At 37.8% G+C, this 27092-nt stretch overlaps 1 protein-coding gene across 2 annotated transcripts; it reads right to left on the reverse strand.

Annotated features, from left to right (window-relative positions):
• Nucleotides 1-26654, reverse strand: LOC103155542 (syntaxin-binding protein 1). Of its 2 annotated transcripts, XM_007577259.2 has the most exons (20): nt 26526-26654; nt 20323-20372; nt 20030-20111; nt 19076-19152; nt 17995-18073; nt 17569-17672; nt 15389-15537; nt 15140-15224; nt 14003-14133; nt 13824-13931; nt 13671-13731; nt 12979-13044; nt 12815-12895; nt 12599-12737; nt 11770-11879; nt 11566-11667; nt 11205-11290; nt 10330-10484; nt 7332-7487; nt 2210-2300 (listed from the first exon to the last, which is right to left on the reverse strand). In XM_007577259.2, the coding sequence occupies exons 1-19, from the start codon at nt 26560-26562 to the stop codon at nt 7378-7380; spliced, it is 1812 nt and encodes a 603-aa protein (XP_007577321.1). In that variant the 5' UTR covers nt 26563-26654; the 3' UTR covers nt 2210-2300; nt 7332-7377. The 2 variants fall into 2 exon arrangements, with proteins under 2 accessions (XP_007577322.1, XP_007577321.1); XM_007577260.2 differs by lacking the exon at nt 7332-7487 and having other exon boundaries at nt 1-2300.
• Nucleotides 26655-27092: the final 438 nt, after the last annotated feature.

Genomic DNA, 27092 nt, shown 5'->3' on the forward strand with positions numbered 1-27092 from the left:
TGTAATGGAAGCCAATTTATTAGACAGCCGTAGTACATCGGTACACATGGAAGTACTGTTTGTGCTTACACACTCGCCAACATACAGCCCCAATAGGTGAAACAGGACACACTGGCATTTTTCTCTGATGAATAACTTTTAAATAAATACAGTGATTGGGCAAATAAAGCCTAAATTATAATATATATATATAAAAAACAAACTCAAGCATTTGCATCACAGAAAACTCATTATAGTGCAAAATACGACTTGTTTGGCCTACAGAAGGGAGGCGATATCACGCAGGTTTAGTTTTATCATTGCAAAGCCATTCAACTTCAGGGACGGGGTTACGTTGCACCAGAGGGAAAAACAAAGTATAGTAGTAAATATTTTACCTAGTTTAACATCTACAGCTAAAACGTCACAAACACAGCGGCTTCACAGAAAAGGTTTCACTACTGCACTGCTTTAAAATAAACCACAATTCAACAGTAAGACGCTTAAACAGCAACGCATGGCAGATACATGACACTACTTACTCAGTGCTAGGCCCGGTTAGTACTAATGATCTGACAGGATACAATACTGAAACACAGCCGGGCCTTTAGGATTAATCATTAATATCAGCAAGCAACAGCCTTTTTTAACAATAAATCTTCTGTTTGAGTGGAAAAAAGGTTGGTGCAGGAAATTACAGTAAGGAGGGGTGAAGGTTTTAGCTTTCATTTAATATTTTTTTGTTTCTCTTCCTAACTGAGCTTATTGGGCGAATACTGAAACCAAGAACTTTGTTTTGTTGAGAGTCAAACAAGCCGGCACAAACGAGAAGAACGTAAAAATCTCTGTAACATTGTTCGCCCTGTTGGTGCCCGTCATGTGCTTACCATTTTCAGTAACGTTTTTACAACAGAAAAACAGCCAGGTTTGGTAGCTTAGCTCATTAGCTTGGTTAGCAAGTAGCTAACCAAATTCAATAGGGGGAAAAAACTGCTAAGATGTTTGTTGGTTAAAAATGTTTCTTATTTTTAACAAAATAAATGTATTCAGATTTTCAAAATAGGAAAATTTTTCTCAAGAATATACAATAACAGAAGCAGAAAAACGGTTAGCTTAACTGGCTAGCTTAGCCTCCTTGTTTCACTCTAGCTAGAAGACAAGCAAAACACGTAAGATTAAGCTGTAAACTTAAAATGTGGTGATGTCTGATAACTTTCTTTTGATTGACATAAAATTTATTTTGAAATGGTTAAAAGAAGGGAAAAGTTTAGCTAATTAGCTCGAGCTAATGAGCTGTTAGCTCAGACCAATTCAACAAAGTTAATTGTAAAAAAAATTTGTGGATAAATACACTTTCAAAACAAAATTGGGTAAAAAATTGTTTAGATTTGGCTGATCAGATTGCTTTGCAAACGGCTAATTAGAATTTTTGTTGACAGTTATATGCTAAGAAGCTAATGTTGTAAACGAAGCGATTTACCAACTTACGGTATTTAGGACTTTTGCATTTGCTATAGCTTACTTTTGTGCATGTGCTACATTTTGTAAACAAAATGGCTGAATGGTTGGTTTTAACCATTAGCTTATGTAGCTAATAGCTTATTAGCATAAAACCTTGAAAGAAAAGAATATTTAATTACATTTGGAGATGAGTGGAGAGCAGGAGGAAGGTGTATATTTAGTTACCAAGCATGTTTTTAAATAGTTTGACACTCAGAAGTTTTTGGCATCGTATTCAACCCCAAGAAAATAAGCTAATCGCTAACTCCTCTGCACTCAAAACACTCGACACAAAAACACGGAACAGTCCACACTAGTCCAAGCATGCTACTGAATACGAACATCTCAGATGGGCGGATGGCGCTCCTCTCTGCTGAAATATGTGAATACATTTATATTGCATGATATATTTTACAAAATGTCGTCTCAAATTGCACATCCCCCTTCGATCTGCCAACAGTAAAACTCACAGGGAGGAGCAGCGCTAGAGGAAAAAACTGTTTACACAGCCTAGCATAATGTTAGCATACAATAGGACATTTTGGTACTTTGCATTTTATCTGGCCTTCAAATATCTTTTTTAAATAAATTTAATTAGTTGCATCCATTGTAAAACAAGAATACTTGCAACAGTTTTATTCTTTGATATATATTTTTTCCATCTTTTTTTTTCTCTTTTCCAAGCTTTATGCATACATAACTGATGGATTTGGCTGGGAAAGATGAAGAGGAGGATTCTTAGCTCGTGACTTCCTCGTCTGGTTTGTTCATGGCCTTGAGCTGCTCCAGCAGGCAGGTGGGAGTGAAGATGTGGGTCGATCCTGGAGACAACACACACAGACGCAGCATTAAATCTGAGCGTTTAGTTGCATAAAAACTAAATAAAATGTGTTCTCAGCTTTTGTTATGAAGGCCTACGGCAGATGACAGCAGCCGTTGAAAGAAAAGATGGAAGCCCGGAGTTATGAAATCAGTTAGTCAGAAGGTTAATAATGAATCATGTAGGAAAAAAAACAATATTCACTTTAAATAGACACTATAAAAACCAAAGATTTACTTTAACTGGTTTCCCGTTACTGACGTTTCTCAGAGAAACAAGAACAATTGAAAGGATTCTTTGTTTTTTCAAACCAAACAGCGGTAATAGTTTAGTTATTCAGCTGTAGATGCTGCGCTGCTGCTGGGACTTCGATGCATTATTAGCATGCACATGCGGCCGAAACCATCGGTCACAACACGAAACACATGAGCAGGCAGGAAATGACTACAAGCTCTCTCTACCAGAAACACTTCACAACATCCGGTCCGAACAGAAGCCGCTGTTTGGTTTCACACAGAGAGAAAGTATTGGATATTACACATGTGGTGACTTTATCTGCGCTTTGAAATTAAACCAGTCCCACATTGAAACATGTTTATGGCTGTGAAAATGTGAGTTTAGTGATATTTGATTTCCACTTTGTTATAGTTCAGATGTTTGGTTGTGGTTTACAGCGAATGAAACCCAAAATGTAGTCCTTCACAAAAACATTGTCATCAATAAAGATTGATGTTTAATACAGCAAAGTAGGTAGAAAAGTGATTAATCGTGGCTGACTGACTAGTAATCGATTAATTGTTAACTGGAGTTAAAACAAAAAGGTCATCTGAAGAAAAATAACATATTCAAGCCAAATTTGAACAATTTGAAAAAAAAATCTGTAAATATGTTTTAACTTCACCCAATAAAATATTTTCTTTTTTAAAAAAGGAATTGATTTGTTTATTTTCGTCTTTTAATGAATTTCTAATATTGTACAAAAAAGTTTAAGTGGTTAAATAAAAATTTTAGAATTTGACTTTTTTCCAATTCGTCACAATAATCAATAGAGTAATTGATCAATAGATTGATACAAATTGCAAATGAAGGCAGATGTAAAATGCAGCTCACAAATATTTTTCTACATCACCTTTTCCTTCAACTAAACTTCTGCTTGGATGCAAACTTTTAGTACATTTTATTTATAAATCGCTTAAGACATTTAAAAATGCTCTACAATTTTATAAAAAAATAATTTTTTTAGCAATAATTATTGTTTATATATTATATTTATATTATATAGTGTTTGCTAATTTTTACATGGGATTTAACTCCAAATTATTCACAGAAAATTCACCTAAACAGAGATTTTTCCGTAAAGTGCATCCAAAATATTTGAAAGAAAACAAATCTAGGGAAGCTGACACGCTATTGGCTGTTGTTTCCAAAGCAGCCAATCCAGGAGCTCCATTTGTTATGCTTCATGGTGATTGGCTGAAAACCCAAGAGTGGCGATAAGGAAAACGATAGGTGTTATGGAAATGATAAAATGGTTTCCACTGTGCGTGTTACGATCCAGACGTTGGTATATTTGGTGTTAGAACGATTAAAATAAAAGTTTAAAGTGTTTTTAATGAATATTAGCTATTTGTGGGTTGTTTTGGTCTCTAAACCAGCGTACTTCTACTTTCAAAAATGTTTATATATGGTCTTATAAAAATATACAAAATTGGCAAGAAGCTACATTTTGGGTTTCTATAAGAGGAACTCCACAATCCTCAAAATCGCCAAAAAGTAAAATGCATAGATGTATCACTTTGTGTGTGACCTACCAGAATATACAGAGTTTCATGTAATATTTTTGAAGCACAGGTTTTAGTCGGTGTGGTTGAAAGTGAAGTTAAACTAGCAGAATATCTGAAACACCAAACTTCAGAGAAAAAGCTACAAAACCCTGGAGAAATTATAAAATCCAAAGTCAAAATAAGTTTGTGGCGGCTGAAGACACAGAGACATCGTACAACGTGAAAGGCGCTTTTTGGAGTAAAGCAAACAGTTTGTGCCACAACTTTACCAAATTAGCTCAAATATTTGGAAGTTTAAATTATTTCTGAGGCAAACGGGCGCTTTGATTTACTCCCAGCACCCTTTCACCAGTTCTAAGGTTTGTTTCTGATGCAAAGCTGAGAGTTTTCCGTCTGTTGGAGGCAGAATTTGTTGGCAATGTGAGAAAAAACCTTGTTAAAAATTTAAATGTTTGAGTATGTTGTTCTGAAAACAAACAGCTTTGTGGGCGTTTTCCCTGCCCCAGAAACACAACACTATGGACTTTCATTTCTAACTACACAGATTCTCCGAATGCGTCTAAAACAACAAAGCTTTAAACGTAGATCTGTTGCAGCAAGTGGCGGCCATTTTGCTCAAGAAAACCGTAGTTTATGAGATGGAGGCCAAGTTGTAGCATTACAGGAAAACCTTTTATTTATTGGGTTTCATCACTACGTTCACTGATGTTTAGGTCTGTAGGAAGTTTATTTTTCTACTCAGTTTTCCTTTAATCAAGTCAGACATTTTCGTAGTCTTTGGTAAAGATTTGGAGCCATTTTGTTCAGGAAAACCGTCATGCTTTAGCAGGTTAGTCGCACATGAGATGGAGGCCAAGTTCTAGCATTACAGGAAAACCTTTTATTTATTGGGGTTGTAGAGTTTAAGATGTTTTGGTCTGCAGAAAGTTTATTTTTTCTGCTCAGTTTGTCTGGTTTCCTTTAATGAAGTCAGACTTTTTTGTAATTTTTGGTCTTTAATGGTTTTTCTGGTCGACTGAAGTTTTGTTATTGAAACCATTAAAGGAGCCATTGCTGATATTTAGATCTTTGTTTTCTGGTTTTGCTTTTTATTGAAGCTTCTCTTGCGTCAGCTCTAATAAGTTTTTAATTTTTATCTAATCTAATTTTTGTATTTTTCACCAATGTAAAGAACCTCCTGTCCAATGTTTGTGTTTGTTAGTACCATTAACTACATGTGTAGCCGGTTTTTAATTTTGAAGGGCTTTAGAAGACTACCAAAAAAGTCTTCCTTGTTTTTTTAACCGTCTGTAGACGAGCCACGAGTTATATTAGCACAGGGGTGTCCAAACTTTTGGCCAAATTAGTCAAGTCACAAGTTCTCGCGGGCCAAAATAATAAAATAAAATAAAATAAAGGTGTTAAAGCAGTAAAATTGTTTCGTTAATCATCGTTGATTCAGATCTTTGGTATTAAGATAAAAATCTAGTTTTCAGTATTTTTGGGCAAATTATTCTCGGTTACGAGAACCGGATTTGGGCGTTTTACTTTCAAAGCGCTAATTAATCAAGTTTAATTAAATAAATTAAAAGTTGATTTCATTGCAGCAAAGTCAGCTTTTCAGTAAAAGTCTCTGGATAAACGTGATTTCACTTATAACAAGAGAAATACTTTGTGTTGTAATTTATATTTTCTATTGTGAGAGAATTATGTTGGTGATTATGACGAAGTATTAGGGCCACACTAAGTAAAAATAAAATAAAATGACGAGAATAATGTTACTAAAATAAAGCTGTAATAACGCCTTTATTCTCATTATTTAGACTTTTTTCATATAGTTTTATTAATTTTTTAGGTAACACTTTGTTTGACGGGGTGTGAATGAGACTGACATGACTCGGTCATGAACATGAAGAAGTCTTCATGAATATTTATGACTGTTGTCATAAAGTGTCATTCAGTAAATCATGACACTTTTAATACAAAGTTAACATTATTCAAAATGTCTTTGTTATGACAACTTGACATTAACCAATTATCATATCATAAATGTCATAAAAGTAGTCATAACAATGTCATTAAGTGTTATTACACTGTCAAAAACGTTAACAAAACAGTAATTATTTCTCCCTACCTGAAATAAAGCGGAACAAGTAGGACGAACAATAAAGATTTCATTAAGCTTTAAAAATAGTCATTAAAAGTTCCTCTTACATCAAGTGGAACAAGTAGCACCAGTTATGATGATGTCATTAAGTGTCATTACAGTGTCATTAATATTATCTCTTACCTACACAATTTTTAAAGTTTAATCAGTAATACTTTTATAACAAATGTATGACAGATAATGATTTCTTGGTTAATGACAAGTTGTCTTAAAGACATTTTGAATAATGTCAACTTTGTATTAAAAGTGTCATAATTTACTGAATGACACTTTATGACAACAGTCATAAATATTCATGAAGACTTATTGATGTTCATGACAGGTTTTATGCCATGCTTATGACATAACACCTGTTTATGACAAAGTGTTACCATTTTTTATTGTCTTAGTTTGGCCCTAAAACTCCACCATAGGTAATAACTTAAACCCTGACTAAGAATAGAAACTCTTTGTTAACCATCTGTGCTGGACGAGTCAAATTTGCATCATTCTTGACGACCACAAAAAAATCATTCCAAGAGCCACAAATGGTCCCCGCCCCGCACTTTGGACACCCCTGTATTATCATGTGACGGCGGGCTAAAGGTGACCAGCCAAAGTTTGTGCTCTGAAGGAAAGCAGCAGCACTGACGGCGCCACACGGTGAAGATGTCGGGGGTTAAAGGTGAATGAGTGAGACGGTCTGAGGAGCTTCGGGTGGCCGTCATAAATCAGAGCGATTTAATCCACCGGCTGAGATGAGGAGAGGAGGCAGCAGGGATGGAGCCACGACCTCCTCAGGGCATGGCCGCCGCTGCCGACGGCGCCGCCGACCTCCGCAGGCGAGACTCAATCTACAGATTCACCGCTAAACACTAAACCAAAGCTTTTAATTTGATCATTTTGGTTTTAAATAGAGAAGAGCCTGTTGGAGTTGAGCGGACCATGCAGTGAGGAGGGATCAGGAATGCCCATCCCAGTGGGAAACAGGGGGGAGGAGGAGGAGGAGGAGGAAGGTGAGGTACATAAAACAGTTCTGAGTGTTTAAAGAAGAGGGAGGAACCAAAACGAAGCCCTTTGTGCTAAACGTTCAGAAAGGGCTTCTCTGAGCGGCTGCCTTTACTTTGTCCTGTGATTTCTGTCTCCCTCCCTCCCAATCTGTCTCTGCCTCACTCGTCTGAGGGCTGTGCGTCCTCAAAGGACACCCTAGTGGACTCTCGGAAGTCGGGGTGCTGCAGGTCCGATAAGAATTTGGTTGGGGTGAGCAAGTGGGTGGAACCTGTGAAGGAACAGAGGCGGCTTCACCACTCGTCTCACAGCATCCCACAGCCCGACTCTCCAAAATAAAACCCCAAAACGATGTGAAGAGAAAACACACAGACACTCGTCGACTCGCAGACATGCACCCACAGGGCGGTACCAACCGAGTGAAGTCGGCTCCTCCACCTGCCACAAACTGAACTGGGGACAAACGTTTGTGCTGCTGATATTAATAAAGGTTTAAAGGTCAAAAGTTCAACCAGACCCCCACACATTACCTCAATCCAATAAAAGTTGGTGTAAAATGTTTGTGCTGCAATCATCTTAAAGATATTAATAAAAAAGTTCCCAGAGGTCAACCAGCCAAATATTGGTGTCAGTAAGCTCAAAGCTAAGTTTGTGCTGCAAAATGTTTCATTTGTGCTGCTTTTGTTTTAAAGATGTTAAAGTTTAAAGGTCAAAAGTTCAACCATCCCTCACACATTACGAAAATCTAACAAAGTTGGTGTAAAATGTTTTTGTTTGTGCTGCTTTTGCTTTGACGATATTAATGGAAGTTTAAAGGGCAACCAACTCCCCACATCACCCAAATCTAATAAAACTGGTGCCAAACGTTTGTGCAGCAACAATATTAATTTGTGTCGCTATTGTTTTAAAGATGTTAATAAATGTTTCCAGAAGTCATGAGAGATCAACAAATTGCCCTGCTCACATTTACTAAATCAAACAAAATTGATGTCAATAAACTCTGCTGCATTTGTGCTGCAAAATGTTTTGTTTGTGCTGCTTTTGCTTTAAAGATGTTAAAGTTTAAAGGTCAAAAGCTCAACCAGCCCATCCATCCCTCCCAATTATCCAAATCTAGCAAAATTGGTGTCAAATGTTTGTGCAGCAATTTTTGTTTGTTTGTGCCGCTATCATTTTAAAAATATTAATAAATGTTTCCAGAGGTCGTGAGAGGTCAACCACCATCCCACTTTCTTCAAATCAGACAAAATTGGTTTCAATAAACTGTGCTGTTTGTGCTGCAAAATTAGTTTTTGTGCTGTTTTCATTGAGATATTAATAAGTTCCCACAGGTTATGAAAGGTCAACCAGCCAAAATTAGTGTTGAGCAACTCTGCTAGGTTTGTGCTGCAACATTTTTTGTTTGTGCTGCTTTTGCTTTGAAGATATTAACGAAAGTTTAAAGGTCACAAGGTCAACCAGACCTCCACCCCCACATTACCCAAATGTAACCATATTGGTGTCAAACGTTTGCACAGAAACGTGCATTGTTTGTGCCGCTATCATTTTAGGATAATAAAGTTTCAAGAGGTCAGAGGTCAACCATTTCCCCGCTCACATTTACAAATTCAAACAAACTTGGTGTCAATCAACTTTGGTTGTGCAGCAAATATTTTCATTTGTGGTGCTTTTGCTTTGACGATATTGATAAAAAACATCTGGAAACGTTTCTTATCAATATCTTTAAAGTGACAGCGGCACAAATGAAAATGTTTGCTGCACAAACGTTTGACACCAATTTTGTTAGATTTGAAGAAGGTGGGAGGAGCCAACTTCACTCAGGTCACAAACACGCCAACAAAAGGAGACAGAAGAAGACAAGGCTGCAATTTAAAGATAACAGTTGATTGAGAGACAACAGCTAAAGCAACAGGAAACAAGAAAACAGTGGATGGTTCAGCTTTAAGACAGCAGTACTAAGGGCCACAACAGGACTAATGTGACACAGTCGGTACCGTACCTTGCAAAATAGTCCACACCTTCTGAGTTTTCCACATTTCGTCTCACCACAACCACAAACTGGAACCGTTTACTGGGATTTTATGTGATGGATAATTACAAAGTAGCTAAAGATTCAGAAATGGAAGGGAGTATTTTTGGTGTTTTCCCCCAGTTTGTACATTTATGTTGTGATACGGGTCTTAAATTTCATTCATAATGGTCTTAAAAAGTCTTAAATTTGAGTTGATGAAAAAACATGCAGAAACCATGCTAACGTGCTAATAATTAACATTAGCTCTACTAATGCTAATTCAATTCAATTCAAAAATGCTTTATAGATACCAAGGGAAGTTAAATGAGTAGATAAAATAAATGTAAAATAAAAGTGCTACACCAACAACTTAATTAGTGGAAGCTAATGCTAAACTGCTAATTTCAACCATATTGACACCCCGTATGTCAGAATTAGCAAAGGACCAAATTTGTTATTGCACAACCTACATTTTTGAACTTCAGGAAGTGGTTCTTTAAAACAGATCCTTCACTCCTGGTTTCATTTTTTTTTTACAGTTGTTGAGTTTTGCTAAGTAGCAGAAATGCTAAAGATTTATTTTCATTTATTTAGGGGTATCAGACTAAACTTCTCAAGTAGATGTTTTTAATGGAGAAATGACTAATTTCCTAGTAACTTTATGTTAGCCGATCAAATAAAAGCCCAATAAAACAGAAATCTGTGGTTGCAATGTCAAAAAATGGGAAAAAAACCTCAAAGATTATAAACAATTTTGCAAGACACCGTCAATAACTTTGATATACAAATGAGGGAGGAGTTTGTTGGACAAAACTGAGTTTTTCTGAATGAACCAGACGGGACAGATTTCACTGCCCAGTTTTCGATGAAATATTACTGGAAACTCACTGGACCGAACTTTAAAACCCCAACCAGACAACCGTTTACTGAAGTGAATTAACGTCTTAACTGGATTCCAGGTTAATTAGACCTGTTTGGATTGCAGCTAATAATAAATGTGGGGCTTTTTGAAGCTACATGTCTGCAGATTATCTCGTGCTACTCAGTAGAAAAGTAAGTTAAGGTAAAGTAAGGATCCAAGATCCAACGTTGCTCCACTCACCAATGATGGCTTCCCACTTCCCGTTAGCCTGCGTGACCTCGTAGGCGCAGCGCATCTCGCTGAAAGACGCGCCTCCGATGATGAAGACCATCAGTCGGGGGCCGGTGCGGTACTCTCCAGGGGTCTTGTTCTTGTGCCAGTGTCCATATCGAGCACTGCCGCAGAAAATACATAATTTATATTCAAGTCTTTGGCTTTTCTCTCCACTTTTCACAACATGCTAACACGTTAGCATTAATTTTAAATCCCAATCAAATTATTTTTATCAAAGCAGCCCAGAGTTACCTATGAACTATTTTTAACATTTTGGTACATAAAGTATTTTTTCAAACCTTTCAGCATTTGAGCGCATAAATCAGAAAAACACAAAAATAATATTATTGGGTCACATTGGTAATAATAATAGTCTCCACCAAAATAATTAGGAAAATTATTGGTTTTCCTACTTACAACAGGAATAGTTTGTTAAGAATGAGGGATCAAAAGTTATCAAAATACAGATTTTTTTGTGAATGATATTTGAATAATGGCAGATCACCACAGCCCTAAAATAAAGTTTAGAGTTTTACTTTGAAAGGTTGACCTACTTGAGTTAATCAACACCAAACTGTTCCCAGTAACAGACGACAAGCTGGTGTAACTGGGTGTCCAGTACAGAGATGTTTACCTGAGCTGCAGCTTTAATTTGATCTCCATTTGTTTCCTAATTTCATCTGAAAGTCTGATTGACAATCTAATTACTTTATTGATCACTACCTGCCAAATACCAGTAAGCTAACTATCTGACTCATCTTCTGTCCAGTCAGAATCGATCCAAACCCTCGGTGTTTGTCTGTAGAGAGAAAAAACCCAAAACGTCTCCAGAACGTGGGTACCTGACTGCAGTGGTGCTGAAGGAAGCAGAGGAGCGGGTGGAGATGTACGGGTAGTGTTTGGTGTCCAGTTTATCATCGATCGCATCCTGCAGGAACCACAACAAAACAGTCATCACTCATAGAAAGGCATAAAACCACCTGAGTCACTAAAGCTGGAAATGTTTGACTAAAGCTTTAACTCAGGTTAAAGCTTTAGTCAAACATTTCCAGCTTTAACTCAACATGAGTTGAGTTAAAATTAATTAACCAATCAGTCAGTCTGACTTATTTTACAAATAACCAAATATAATGGGAGAGTTCCTGAGTACTCACTCTGTTATTCATTTTTTCAGTTTAGCTACGATTTGGAGATGTGCGTTACCTCCATGATGTCCTTGATCAGCGGAGTCCAGCGAGAAAGCTGGTAGGTTTGTTCGCTCACTCGCTCCTTCCTGTCCATCTTCTTTCCTCTGCGAAGAGTAGACTGAGAAGCAGAGGAGGAGCAAAGAGTCAAGAAAAACCGGAACAGAAATGACTAAAAACACGATAAATTAAGAGATTAGACGATCCGAGGAGAGAATCGTACGTCTGTGACGATGGGGACGCCGAGGTGAGCCATGTTGGTGATGATCTCACTGTCCTCAGGGGGGATCTGAGCGTGTTGGATCAGCTTGTTCAGGTTCTCCTCTGTGATACCTGCAAACACACATTCATATATTCAGCTCCAATGGGACGAAAACAAATTAGATATGAGATATGAGGTTGTAAAATTTAAAAAAGGGGACATTGAGGGGGAAGCAGTCCTGATTTCTCGAGATCCTTAGAAAATCTTTAAAAAATCTTAAGTTTCTCTTCTGGGTGAAAATGCTGTTCATACAGACTCTGTAAGACCTCAGGAAGCGCCATAAAATGTAGAAAATGTCGTAAATCGTCTCCAGAGTGTAGGAAACGCAGTAAATCGTCCTCTGTGTCTCATTTAAACTCCACCACCGACTTTGCAGAAACTGTATAAACATTTTCACCCAAAAGAGAAACGTGAGATTTTTGAAAACATTCCTCAGGATCTCGAGAAAGTAAGTTGGGATTGGTTTTTTCTCTGGATCTCCATGTCCTGTTACAGGCTCCGTATAAAATCACTTCTTATGTCTCTAGATTTAATTTGACTTCTAAAAACATTTTTTCTTAACTTTAAACCAGGTATTTACTGTCTTGCAAAGTAAATGAACCCCTTTCTGTCCAGAGTTGGGTAGTTACATTTACCTGAGTGATTTTATTATGCAGCATCTCTACTCTTAGTTGAGTAAAGCTTCAGTTAGATTAACAAAGCATAGAAAATGTCTGTTCACTGAATTATTCTGGATAAAATGTAACAGTAGAAGCAGAGGTTAATCTGAGTAAATGTTGCGTCTACTCGCCGTTCTTGAGGAAGATGTACAGCAGGATGATGCGGATCTTGTCGTAGGTGCTGACGTTGGCGTCCAGCAGGATGGGGACGATGGCCCTCATCGGGTCCTTGATCTTCTCCCCCTCGGCATCGGTGCCCATCGCCAAATCCTGAAACGCCAGTTCACACCAGTCATGCTTTTTCTCACGGCGTTACTGCGGTACTGCTGGTTCTCGTCTGGTCCAACCTGCTCCACGCGGCACAGCTTGTCCACCGTCCCCTGGTAGTGCTTCATGCAGTCCTCAGCCAGCTGCAGGTGAGTGGAGTACTGGCACAGACACGAAACAAAACCCTGGGTGTTATTACCCCAACCCAACGGAGTGTTTATGTGGATAAACATGAGGCTCACACCTTGCTGAGCTCCTTCTGGTACTGAGGCATCTTCTTCAGCATCTGGGACAAATCCCTCATGGTGGTCTGGAATCACAAGCAACACTCTAATAATGACCACAACCAAAGATTTAAATGGAGTTTATATTAAAACAACACAAGGTAATTCAACGTTTTAATGTCCTTTCATTGTATTTCTATTTTATGATCAGTGGCTCCTGCAGCTGAATCAGAAACATTCATGTTTCCTCTAGTTTTTGCTGGAAGATTTATTTTAATTTTGTTTTGGCGGTTCGTAAAACAAATTCTGCTGGACGATAAATTCTCCTAGAAGTTAAGCCGATAAACTCTAATAAATATTTAACTCAGGAACTGGGAGATATTTTAAATATCCAAAATAAATAAACAAAACAACAGAAATAACAAATATGAAATCTCTGTAGAGAAAAACAGGCTGAGACTGAAAACACCAGACTGAAGATTTTTATCCTTCAGTCTTTGATAGAAAGTGAGAAAAAAATAGAAAAACAATTTTAATTCATCATACAATTAATTGATTTATTGGTTGTTGCTACAGGCCTAGCAGCATGTAAAACAGATGTAAAACACTTTATTCGTTCCATACACTAGACTATATGGGAAATTATTGGTATGAATTCGTCTCTACAGCGTTTAACTCATGGCATAGCTTCAGATTTAAAGCCCAGGTTTACCTTCTCTCCGGTGTTCATCCTCTTGCTGGAGGAAAACTCCTTCAGCTGACGCGTCACTTCCCTAATATCAGAGCAAAACCAAAGTAAACTCCTCTGAACGCCGTACGGAGGTTTCATTACTCCACCAGAGGACGCGACGCAGGCGATACTCACTGGGACACCTCGGCTATGTGTTTGTGTCTCAGGCTCACCCACAGGTCATCGTCTTCGTGCAGCAGAACCTCCTTGACCCGGGAGTCTCCCATCCCGCTGGTCTCGTATCTGAGGAAGGAGCAGAGATGATTTATCCTCCCGTCTCAGCAGACTGCAGCTGCTTTTCTGCTTTCCCTCACTTGTAGACGTCGTTCTCGATGGGCAGCAGGTCATAGCCCATGGCCTGGAAGGTGAGCTCGTGCAGGACGGGCGACACCGGGTCGAAGCCTCGGTCCAGGATGATCAGCTGAGACCGGGCCTTATCAGGACCCTGCAGACGGAGAAGCACTTACAGGCGACACGAAAAGGCCAGAGAAACAGACAAAAACAGGCTGTGTCCTGCAGGACAGACGGCTGAAACACTTGTAGGTCGGCCTTCAGCGTCGAGGCTTTTTATGCTCCTCAACATTTTCTACAAATGTCTTTAAAGGTATTTAAACTCCTGATCGATTCGGTTCGATTGGGAACCAAAATGTCAACATTTGTTAAATTTTCAGCTGCTGAGGTTTGCTTTCACACTGAGGTGAGTCAAAGGATACTAACTAATTGAACAACCTGTTCCCCTCCTCGCCTGTGGGGGCGCTGCACCAGGAACCACAGAAGAAGACACTCAGCACAACTTCTTCCTTCACAAAATGTAAACAAAAGTGCAGTAGCATCAGATTTTAGGATTTCTCTTTTGTCTTTGGTAAAAAAAAAAACCCATAAGCCATTACTTAGTGAGTTTATTTTGGTTTTATTTACCCAGAATGCCCTGGGCTGTAGTCCACTTCTTGCTTTGGGAGAGGTCCGCTTAGTGTTCACATATGCATTCGAACAGAACCAGAGTTCACTTCAACCAAACTGAGACCGAGGTTTGTAGGAGAGTTCGGTTTGTTGGTTCACATCACAGTTACACATTCACACCAGCCCTGTTTAGTTCACTTTAACTGAACTGTAGCTCATTTGCATAGACAGTAGACAGTCCGGTTCATTCGGGGGACGATATGAATGTGCAACCAAACAAGTGAACTCTGGTTCTGTTTGATTTCATGAAGAAGGAAGTTGCTCTCAGTGTCTTCAGAGGTTTTTGTCTCGTTTCCTTCAGTGGTTCGTGATGCAGCGCCCCCCCCAGGCGAGGAGGGGAACAGATTGGATTGTTTGACAGAAAGCAAACTGCACTAACTGAAAACGTAACAAATGTTGCAACTTTGGTTCCCAATCAAACCAAGACTACTGGACTAAATCAGAAAAGGAAAAAGAAATGAGAGTTTTAAAGGGATGTTGAATTAAATCACCTCTCCCATGGTGGGGTCGTCGGCCTTGTAGGCATCCAGTTTGTCCTGAACCAGCTGGGCTAAGGTGGCGTTGTCCTTGTACTCCCTAACAGACAGAAAGCAAGAGGATAAACATAAAAGCTAAACATATTAAACAGTCCAATACATTCAGTTAAACAGCCTAAGAGGAATTTCTCTGTTCTGATGTCTGATTCAGACCAAATGCTGCAGGTTTTGGTTCAGATTGTTGGAGGAGTTAAAATGGCTGACCCTCGGTACCGGACGGCCGGGTACTCCTTCAGCGTGGCGCAGAGCGTGGCCAGCTGCTCGGCCAGCCGCTCCATCACCGGGTTCTTCAGCTGGGCCTTATGGGGGCTGTAGAAGCTGTGGAAGGCGTCCGGGTTGTCCAGGGAGTACACCTGCACATACCAGTTAACCCAGTTAAACCCAGTTAACCCAGTTAAACCGATTATCTTCTACTAGATACAAACATGTAACTTGTGGCATTTATTTTACTTAAACCAGAAAATGAACCTGTTTGTTTCTTTCTCTCTCTTTCTATTATTTCACTTTTTCACTCGCTCTCTTTGCTCTGTTGCTCTTTCTTTTTATTTCCTTCCTGTTTCTATAGCTTTACTTTTTCTTTTCTCTTTTGTTTTACTCTTATTGTTTCTTTCATTTCACTCTTTTGTTGTTTTCTTTTTATTTTTTCACTTTCTTCTTGTTTGTATTTTCTTTTTTTTTCTTTTTTTTTCTATTTTTCTATTTTCCCTCCTCTCCTCATCTTTTCTCTCCTTCATCTCCATCTGTCCATCATCACATGACCGTTTCTGCTCTGCAGTTGGATCCTTTGCTTTGCTCAGCAGCGATTGGCTACAAACGTCGCGTATGTCCGGCTCCAACCAATCAGATTCACTCATTCTGCTTGTGGGCGGGACACCGAGGCATCGCTTTGCCTCCAGCAGAAAAACCACCGACTCTGAATTAATCGCTGCTGACAGGAGAGGAGGAACGCAGCAAAAACGCAAAAAATGGGTTAATGGGGAAGGATGGAGGGAAAAATAGAGAGAAATAAACAGATAAAAGAAGAGCTGAGAGAGGAAAATCACAGAATCGACTGTGGGAGTGAAAACATGGAGGGAAAGGAATCAGTGTGAGAAATGTTTCTGGATCAGTCTGCAGTAAACAGCGAATCATGACTCAGCATCCGACACCCGATTCTCTGTTTTCTCTCTGAATCTAAAACCAGATCAAAAACAAAACAAACTCGCTGATCGTATTCATGTCCTTCACTGCACCACTTCACATTTTAATCGATCTAAAGCCGATTAATAATTCAGGTGCATCAGGTGTAAAAGTTCACACAAAAACGTTCTAAATATTTAAAAAGCAAATTTATAAACAACAACAACGATAGCAACAGACATGGAGAAGCAGCATTCAGCTTGTATGAACCATAAATCTAGAATAAACTTCTAGAAAACTAAACCTAAACTAAAATCCCTCCTGGTTGTTTTTGAATCATCATAAACGAAACTTAAACATTTTGATGTGTAACGACAGAAAAATGTAACATTTCAGTTGATTACTGTGTTTTTATGACGTAAAGCTCTTTGAAATGCCTTGTTGTTGAAATGTTCCGTACAAATAAACTTGATTGATTGACTATAACAGATAAATACTGTGCAGTTATTAGAAATAATAACATCAGACTTGTAATCCATGCAGCTGAGTCTGATCACTTTACCAAAAATGGGCAAAAAAAGTTGCAACATTTAAAAACATGCACATCTGTTCAGCTACTAACCTTAAAATAACTTTTTTCTTGATATTTATGCTTCAACATTGTAAGAATAAATATAAATTTTCTGATCATCATCAATGTTAAAGCGAAATACTTTTATATGCAGATGATATTTTACTTTATCTTCAAGATCCCCAAATTTTCAACCTGATACTTTCTCTCATGTTGAAACTTCATTCTGAAATATACTGACAATATTAAACTTAATTAATTAACCATCTAAAAAGAGAACTTTCTGAGCAACAGTAAAGTTTTTCTCCTTGGGTTAGACTTTGCTGTTGCTGGGATGGAAAACTGGTCAAGTTGACAAAGAAAGAATAAACGAAGCTAATTGGGAAATGTGGAGAAGGATTTGGTTCTGCTGCAGATTTAGGTTAGTAAGGCTTCATCTGAATTAATTTAACACCAAGGTAGAGATGTTTAGACACAATTTCACCATATGTGGAGCAAATTAAACACAAAAACACAGAAACTGTCAAACATTATGGCGGATGAGCAAGAGATGGACACACTTACAGACATTGAGTTCAACATGAATTTCTACGTATTTTGGAGTGAAATCTGAGGAAAAAAGGCAGAAAACTGACAGGCAAACTGGAGAACCAATCAGTAGCCACGGCGTAATTAAATGTAACTGTTTGTTTACCTGAGACTCGTAGGGCAAGAAGGCGATGTTGATCTCTGTCAGAGTCTTGGTGACTTTGGAGGTTCGGCTTTTCACCAGTTCATTGAAGAGCGGATCAGGACAGGCTGGAAAAACAAAGAAAACATTTAAACTCATTTCTTCTGCCCACTGTTCTATAAACGTTAATAAAAAACATCCATAGTAGAATAACTACATATTTATACACTAAAGGACTACTTTATCATTTTAGTTTTGTGATGGTAAAACATTAAACAGAATATATTCAAGTTCTCAAACGCTGACTGCTAACATTATGCTAATGTTAGCATAATGTCCTAACATTAGCATGATGACCTAACATTAGCACATTATGTTTCTTAATAACACCCAGTTTAAGCAGAAATGCATCCATGAAAAGCAACAGGGTTGTATGTTTGTGTAACTCACAGTCAGTGAAGAAAACATGGGCTGCCTTGTATTTAGCTGAATGAGGGTCTTTGAAATCAGCGATGAGCGTGTGCACTGACTGAAAAATGAAAAATAACAGACATATTCTCCTTAGGCTAACAGTGCTAAACAAAGCTGAGGTTAACAAGGCAAGTTAAATGCAAAAAAAGTCATATTATTGTGTTAAATTGATCAGAAACCTGCATTATAGAGTGACTTTAGGTTTCTGTTTGCTAGGCTAATAAAACAATGCTAGCTAAATTCATCACTACAAACAGTTAAAGAATATTAAATAAAGATACATGTACATTTATATTTTACTATTTTATGATGCTTCTAGACTATTAGCAGCATTTTATGACAACTCTGTCAGTTTTCAAATTTATGCTAATAGCCAAATTTATCTTTTCTGCTACAAAAACTAGATAGCTTGTTAGCACAGTTTGCATAGCACAGCAGAGATTTTTTGCTTGCTGATTTCATAATGTACTTGTCAGTAACCATATTTATGGATTGATTATATCTGTTTAAAAGAAAAGGCTTCTTTTGGCTAAATGTTTGAAAATAAACATTTAAGGTCTGAACATTGAAGAGACATAAAATCAATTTTAGCTGAAACTGGTGAGAATAAACTCTGCTGGTAATTTATGTAAATGTTCTTCAGTTGATCTCATTGGGTTGTTTATTTTTATATTTCCCATTTATCAATAAAGTTTCTTGGAAAAAAAAAAAAGAAATTGTGAGGAGAGAAAACAGAACAGCATCTTCAACTTCAAAATAAAAGCATGAGCATAAACATCTACTTGAATTATAGTTGACAACAAAACTTTAATTAACTAAAAGTTTATAGATAAGTGAAGTAAATTAGTGATCTAGAATTTATACAACAAAAAAGAAGAAGAAGAAAAAAAGTGCTAAACAAAGAATTAGCTTCACTGTTAGCGCGATAGCGGAAATGTGCCCAGCTCTGAATTTCTTACATTTTGGGATCTTTTAGCGAACTTCATGTTTGTTTAAATGAAGAATGAGGGAAATAAACGTGAGTCCAAATGAAAGCTGATCCATGACTCTGTATTTTTACCTTCTCTGTTGGTGTGATCAGGTAAATGGCCTCCAGGCTGGGCAGAGGCTCTCTTCGCTTGTTGATGTCCTCCACAACTTTAAAGGTAAAGGCAGACATATTTAGTTAAACATTCCTAATCATAATGAGTCCTAGACAACAGTGTGCTTAAATATTATTTTATCCATCAAATCAAAGCAGTTTTTATCTAATTTCTTCCAGATTACATCAATTATTCCCTCAATTTTTTGAAAATTATTCTGGAAATTCAAGCAAAATCAACAAATGACTGCACTTTTATGGGCTAATTCATAACTGTGAGTTGAAAAACATCAGGTTTAAGTGATGCTAACTTTCTTACTGGTACTAAACAGCTTTGATTAATGTCAAATTATAGCCCATCATATAAATATGGACTATAATTTGACAATTTGAGGAATTAAAAGTCACATTTACCATCAAACATACCTAAATGAATACCACAAACACTTTGGTTTTTGTTGCAAATAATCACAAAAACGATTTCATTAATGTGAAGAGAAGGTCAATACAGTTTAATTTTAAGAATTTATTCATATTTTAACAGTTTAGTGGGTTTTATCAATACGTTCTGGCAGAACTGGCCCTTTAAGAGCACTCAGGATCCCGATTTGGCCCAAAATGGAAATGAGTTTAACTCATTAAGTAAAACAACATAAACTTCAGGTTTTCCCTCCAGTGTATTATAAGCCTGGCGGGCTGCCAGGCTTGACTTGCAGCCCGCCAGGCTGAGTTTGTTCATTCATTTCAGTTTTTTATATGTTTGGCCTTTTTAAAACTTTATAATTGGTGTTTACCTTCCAATCACACATGGAAGATAAACGTTTTCAAATTTCCTGTCAACTTTAAACATTTTCTGTTTTATCTCAGAAACACAGCAGGCAGCTGGAGACCAGCTGGTTGATGGTTAAACCCTGAACTGGGTTTGTGTCTTACTGGTGATGCCCTCCGTCATGATGTCCGTCATTTTGCAGCAGGAGGACAACATCCTCATGCTGAGCTGGTCCACAATCAGAGCCTGGGGCAGAAAAACATTATTATCACTAATAACACGCTTCATATGTTTAGAAAACTGGAAAAATTAATGGTAACTTCTAAATGTCTGGGTAATTTTTAGAAATACTGACATATTTTTCCAGTTTTAAATGTAATTTTAGGCTTTAGAGAAAGAAAAATCGTATTTTAAAGCAGTTTTTGGTGAAAATGATAAGAAATGCAGAAGGCCTCACCTTCCATTCTCCCTTCTTCTTCACCTTCTTGATGACATCGTTCATAATCTCTGCAGCAAGAGGATAAGGAGATTTTAATCCAGCATTTTATGTAAACAAAGAGCAACAGATTCTCCAACAGCTAAAACTTTTACATTATAATAACACAAACAATAAAAAGGTGAGTTTGATCAAAACTGGGAGAAATTAGTGCAAAATTTAGCCACCAGGTTGGCCGACTGAAGAGTTGATGCATAAACTAACAGTCATCCTGTTTGGGCTGGAAGTCTTTAATCCCAGCCGCCTCAGATTAACCCGCCTGCTGCCACATGGATCCATGTTTACGGCGATATTGGCCCGATCAGTGACCGTCCATCTGCCAGCAGGTCCAGACCGGAAACATTCACAGGGACCGGCGGTTTAACATCATGTTGGACCGACAGGCTCAGCCTCTAAAACCCCGATGGATTATCACAGATTAACTGGAGATCAAATAAACTGGATTACAGAGCGCTAATCTGAAGAAAAACACAGGAAGTGGCAGATTTACGAAGCTGCTGATTGGTCGATTTCAGGGAATGTGAAACTTAAACTACATATAAATAAAAATAGGAAGAAGAAAATTCTGATTATTTTAAAGATTGGATTAGAGAAAGATTTGAAAAAAAAAAATCCAACAAATACGAGAAACACAACAAATGGACATTTAATTTGTTTCATTAATTCATTTGAAAGAGACAAAAGTTTATATATATAGATCACTTATTTAAATGAGGAAGTATAAGACCAATAAGAATTATACTTTAAGTGTTAATATACAAATATATATTAATAAAGACCAATAATGATTATTTTTAATACAGAAATGTTACAACCTGCGAAATCAAAGCGAAAGCTGCTGACTCAGCATTTTCTTCACACTGTTGTGACGCAAAATGATTTAAAAATTCAGATTTACCTCAGAAATCATCTAGAAAAAACTTCAGTTTGAAAACTAAAACAAAAAAAGCTAAATAAAGAACTCAGAAATGTTCTAGAAAAGAAACTCTGACATTTCTGAGTATGAAAAGTTAAAAATTGCTAATAAAAATAAATAACTTTATGAACTGTCTTTGCTAGTTTTGCTAACAAAGCTACTTCACTTATAAATAAACTCAAATTTACATAATTTTAAAGTTTAATTTCACTGCTGGAGATGCTGCAGTGAATATTTGTATTTTAAAAATGTTTCATTAATGGAATAATTAAATCAGTGGATTTTAAGTAGAGTTATATTCAAGCACTAATAAAAATCATGTTGAATTATTTATGAACAAAACTTTCAGCCTGCGCTAACAGATAAATGAGTGGAAAACGGTTTGTGTCAGGAGGAAAGAGGCGTGTGGACTTTTCCTCTGTCGTCTCTGATAGAGACACAATGAGAGGGAAGGAGCTGAACAAACACAGCAAACAGCTGTTCAAACCAAACATTAAAACATTAACAAACACACAATCTGCAGCTCCTCCAGCCTGTTCAACAGGATGCAGAATGTGGAGCACGAAGCTCGTTAAAACGCTTCAACTTTAACGTTTATGGAGCGCCGAGATCTGCTGCTAGGATCTGCTGCTAGCATCTGCTGCTAGGATCTGCTGCTAGGATCTGCTGCTAGGATCTGCTGCTAGGATCTGCTGCTAGCTTCACGTTAGCTAGTCGGCCTTTTCTGGATATAATAAACTGATCAGTGGAACATAACAGTGATGTTACATGACTAAAACTTTACAGAAAACCAAAAAATATAAGTTTGAAGTTTTTCCGGCTTTGTTAAAATTCCACTTGTAGGTCAGAGAGTAAAATCCTGAAAGTGAATTATTTTGCTTCAATTTATGATGGGTTTATGGCCTAAACAAAACATGTTCATTACATTTTTGGGAGGACAAAATCAGTCTTAGATAAAGAGGTTGTAGCTGTTTTAGGGCGCCCTGTCACTTTAAATCCAAACAAGCTGCTGCTGGCCACCAATTCAACGAGAAAATGGCTGGGCAATTATACCACCGTACATCTTTGAAAAGCAGAAGTGGAGCCTCCTGCACAACCAACAACAATGCAGCAAGAGGTTTCTGGATGGTAAATCAACAACAGAACTCTTGTCTTTTCCAGCAGCCATTGTACAGCGGTAAAACCAGCTAACCAAATGTGCTGGAACTCAACATAAATCAGAGCTCTTCATGTAAACTGACTTGGATTTATTTGTGACTGCATGTTTCAGAGCAGCGTATTCGTTGTTTGTGTTTTAGAGAGGGGCACTGCGTCACACACTGGAGGCAGACGAGTGTGTGTGTGTGTGTGTGTGTGTGTGTGTTGCTTTGGTTCAGTGACGCCTCCAAGGTCAGTGTGTGGCCTCTGTGCAACATTATTTTAGATGTGCTTCACTTTCCAACATCCATCTCTTCAGATACAGATTATATAATCTCACTCTTTCCTTGTGAGGAACCAACAGAGTTCATCAGTCTGGGTTAAAGGACGAAATGTGAGGATGATTGTCTCCAAGCTCTGCTGTCAGGCTGACTGTAATCTGTCCTGACTGAATGTGGTTTTCTAGCACAGCAGCGTTTCACTGAGTCTGTCTGTGGTCGTAAATATAGCAGCATATTTTAATCTGTGGTTATCTGTCTTACAGTTATGAAAACAAATGTTAGGAGGCTCAGCCAGTGCTTGGATCTGGTAAAAAATACAGCAGAGATAAATTAAATGTTCATATAGAAAAAAAGTTATAAGGTTTAGCGAGCTAACTAGCTGTTATTTCTAGCTAGGTAGTTATGTTGTTTTGTTGTATTTGTCACATTTTGGTTATCCTGTCAGAAATATTTCCATATTTTTTACTTTAGCCAGGTAAGGTAGTTTTCTTAACTGTAGAAGGTTAATGAGTGACCAAATGTTCAGACCTTTCAAAAACTATTTACATTTTACTTTGAGAAAGTAAATTATTCTAAGATTAAAAACCTTCATGAATAATCTGCTATTATTCCATTTCAGCCAATGTGTTTTTTTTTTTTATTGATTACTTATATTTAAAAATATATATATTTTTTCATAATGTATAAATTAAAGCTTTGCTGGTTAAATAAAAAAAATCTGAAGAACATGCCAATTTTTTAATGATTAATCATCAGAATAATTGATTAAATGTTGATTTAATATTGTAAATCATGTAAATGTCACCATATTTATGCTTACGTTGTTTATATTTCCTACATTTTTGCGTTTAATTTCATTGAACACGTACAGTAACAAAAAATAAATTCAAAATTCAAAGAATGAATTATCAGCTGCAGTCAGGAGAATCTAATCTCTCCATCCTCATCAGGTCCCGACTCTCCTCCATCTGATGGGGGGAGGGGAGCCTCCGCCTGCCGCCCTTCCCCCTCTCTCCTCCTCTTCCTCCCTGCTGCAGCAGGAACCCTCTCCACCTCCACCAATCCCATCGCAGGGTGCAGGTGCGGCCTGCTGCGTCCCGCCGCCGCGATGTTTACACGGCTCAGAGCCGCCGCTCGCTTACTGAGCAGCTGAAACCATTAAAGATGGCCGCAAACGAAAGGAAATTATTTTAAGATCTGCTGTTAAGCTGCATGTTTAACAACATGGTGAGATTTAATCAGGGGCGTCCAAAGTGCGGCTCGAGGGCCATTTGTGGTCGTCGGACTGACCTTCTACGGCCCCGTAAAGTTGGTTAACGGAGATGGTGATTTTATTTTTAGTTAAGATAATAAAAATAAAAGATACAACCCAAAATATTAATATTTAATTACCAACCTTTAATTTTATAGTAAATCTGACGACATTTATTCAGTAACTTTTACTCCAAAGCTAAATTTAATCTGCGTCTGTTTCATTTATGAAGCTCTACCAAATGCAGCAAAGGTTTCATGGAAAAAACCAAATCCTGTTTTTTGCTGAGAATAAACTCAATTTTTCTCAAAATGATTCCCAAATAATCTGCAAACTGGAGGCTTTTCTTTTAACGAAGCAAATATGCTAAATAAACAAATAAATTTCAAGTTTTGATCTTAAACAAAATGGATTAATTTGTTTTATTGAAATATTTTATACTCAGTTTATTGTTGGGCAGGAAAAAAAGACCAGCTTTTGGGCTGTGAGTAATTTTGACTTGATGACCAAAAGTTTGGACATCTCTGCTCTAAATTATAAAGACTTACTGACATTGACGATAAGTCATCTCTGCAGACCACACACATCCTGGACACAAACCTTCTGATGAAGTTTCATCACCTGATTACAATTTTAATTTAGATTTTTTTTATCCTAGATACCCAAAACAAAAATAAAAAAAACTACTGAGGTGTTTAAATCTGACAGAAAATTAAATATTGCAACATTATTTCTATGTATGTGTTTATCTAAGCAAACTAAACTCTTTGAAAAATAACTGATTTATTTTTTTCTCTGTATCAAAAGCGATACATCAGGCATCTGCTGTAATTCCTCCAACCAAAACAGTACAAACTGTGAATCCAGCAAGATTAAGACAGGAATCCTATTAAACATCTGATGAGCCATAAATATACAAAAATACTTGTTTTATTTGGAAAAGCTAAAGATGCACCAATCAGGCCTTTTCTGCCAATATTTGACATTTTGAATCTAATTTTGACTCGTTTTGTCTCGTTTTGACTGTCACCATCTTTGATTTGGATTTTCCTCCAGAGAGAAGAAGACAAGTCTTCAGTATTTGCTGTATCAGGATTTATGGGGGAAAAAATACCAAAAAAGTAGCAAAGCAGCAGCTAACAGAAATATTGGTTCAGTATTTGCAGTTTTTTCTGCAGAACGTTACTAAAAATTCACAGAAAATGAATTTTTATCAAATATATCTTAAATATCCAACAGAAAATGCAGCTTGGTGAGAAATACCCTAGAAATGCTGAATATTTTGGTATTAATTTATGTTGACATTTAGGTGTTTTGTGGTTTTTTCCTGTTAATTGTATTGCTAAAACTTTGTAACATGAACAAAGTTTTAGGAGTAAAACAATAAAACAAATGTTTGTTTCTGCTAAAGAGCAAAAAACTTAGAATTTGAAAGAAAAGCAAAACAAAAATATTTTTGAGGCAGAAATTATAAACTACAATAGAAAAAGAAAAAAAATCATCATGGAATCTCAAACTAAACCATAAATAACCCTAAATAACCTTAACCCCTAAATCATGCTAGTACTGATCAGATATTGATTTGGTATTGATATCTTAGTTCTGGTTTATACTGTGAGTATTAATGAATATTAAGGCATATTTGCTGTTTGAACTATTAAAATAGAGAGGTGTAGGTTTCTGAAGTATCTCAGTATCATGACGCAAAGAGTAGGAATGGACTGTAGGGGCGCCACTCTACAGGGGGCGCCAAACAATTATTTCAAGTCTGCATTTTTTATATTTAACAGCTGTCTGCGCTTTGAAAACCCTTCCAGGAGAGAGTGAGGGACATAAAAACTGAATTTAAATAAGAAGATAAATAAATAAACATTTCCAACTATGTCCCTTCCTGCTTTTAGCTGCTCCTTGGTTGCGCTTCTGGTTATTTGGACAAATGGAGCAAATCCTGCACCGCATCCTCAGCCCATCCTGTCCGGGTTTGTTTTTGATGACCTCTGTCATCCAGGCCTGCACCGAGCGGCGCCTCCATCACCAAACATCCAGCTTTAAGCGGCCCGCAGACGGAGTTTAACCAAAGCATCGCCTCTTAAATAACGCGCAGCTTCCCCTCTACGCCTCGATGCGTCACTGAGGATGAACAAAGCAAACACGTTTCCTCACAGCGAGCTGGGCTGTTTTTACGCAACGACTCCAGCTCCATCAGAGGGGTGAGGCTCTGCTGTAATCAGGGAAACCCGCGGATCGCCATATTTCATTCATTTAACAGCTTCAGTCAGACGTCACTGCAGATTATTGGTGATAGAAAAACGCTGATTGGCTGTTAAACCGCGTTTGGACGTTTTCCTCGCTTCAAAATGAAACCAGTGAGTAATTAGAGCTAATAAGGTTCTCGGTTTTCTGCGCATCAGCAGCGCAGGAGACCTGAGCTACACAAGTGATTTAGCACCACCATCATCATCCTCATCCTCATGAAGACCGCGGCCTGCGCTGAAATCAAACATCCGCTGCTGGCATGAAGCGCAGCGGCAGATTTTCACCACCCGCTAAAAGCGCCATGAACAGGAGGAACTCTTACTTTCTCCGACCACCGCCTTTAATCCGATAGGTGCCATGATGCTGCCGACTGCCTGCCACGGAGCGCTGAGCCGCCTCCCTCCTCTCTGGTCGACTCTCACCGCAGCGAGGAGTCTCCAGCTGGAAACGTCACTGCGTATCCTTCCCGCAACAGCCCCCCTCCTCCACCCGCCAGCCACGACTGCGTGACATGCGTGATCATGAAATCCAGCTACGCTAATTAACACCAACACATTTTTACAGCCCAAAATGAGACTTTTATCCCGATGCAGCCACAAAAAACCCGTTTAAAGCCGCACTTTGCACCTTTGATGAGTATCTGCTGTAAGAAATGTCTTTAATTTGAAAAACTGATATTTTATTTATATTCTTAGGCATTAAAATAAAACAAAAACGAACATAAGTATGGACAATTATGTAAAAGACAAAACGTTTTCCACTAATGAAAGAGCAGTGGCGCAAAATGTGGGTCCGTTTGACATGTAGGGGCGCTGCACTGCAGAGGGCGCCACAACATGGAGGAAAAACTGTGTCGAGTTGGCATTTTTGGTATTTAACAGAAAATTAA

The sequence above is a fragment of the Poecilia formosa genome, unplaced genomic scaffold (genome assembly GCF_000485575.1).
Source record: "Poecilia formosa unplaced genomic scaffold, Poecilia_formosa-5.1.2 Scaffold435, whole genome shotgun sequence".
NCBI classification, from domain to species: Eukaryota; Metazoa; Chordata; class Actinopteri; order Cyprinodontiformes; family Poeciliidae; genus Poecilia; species Poecilia formosa.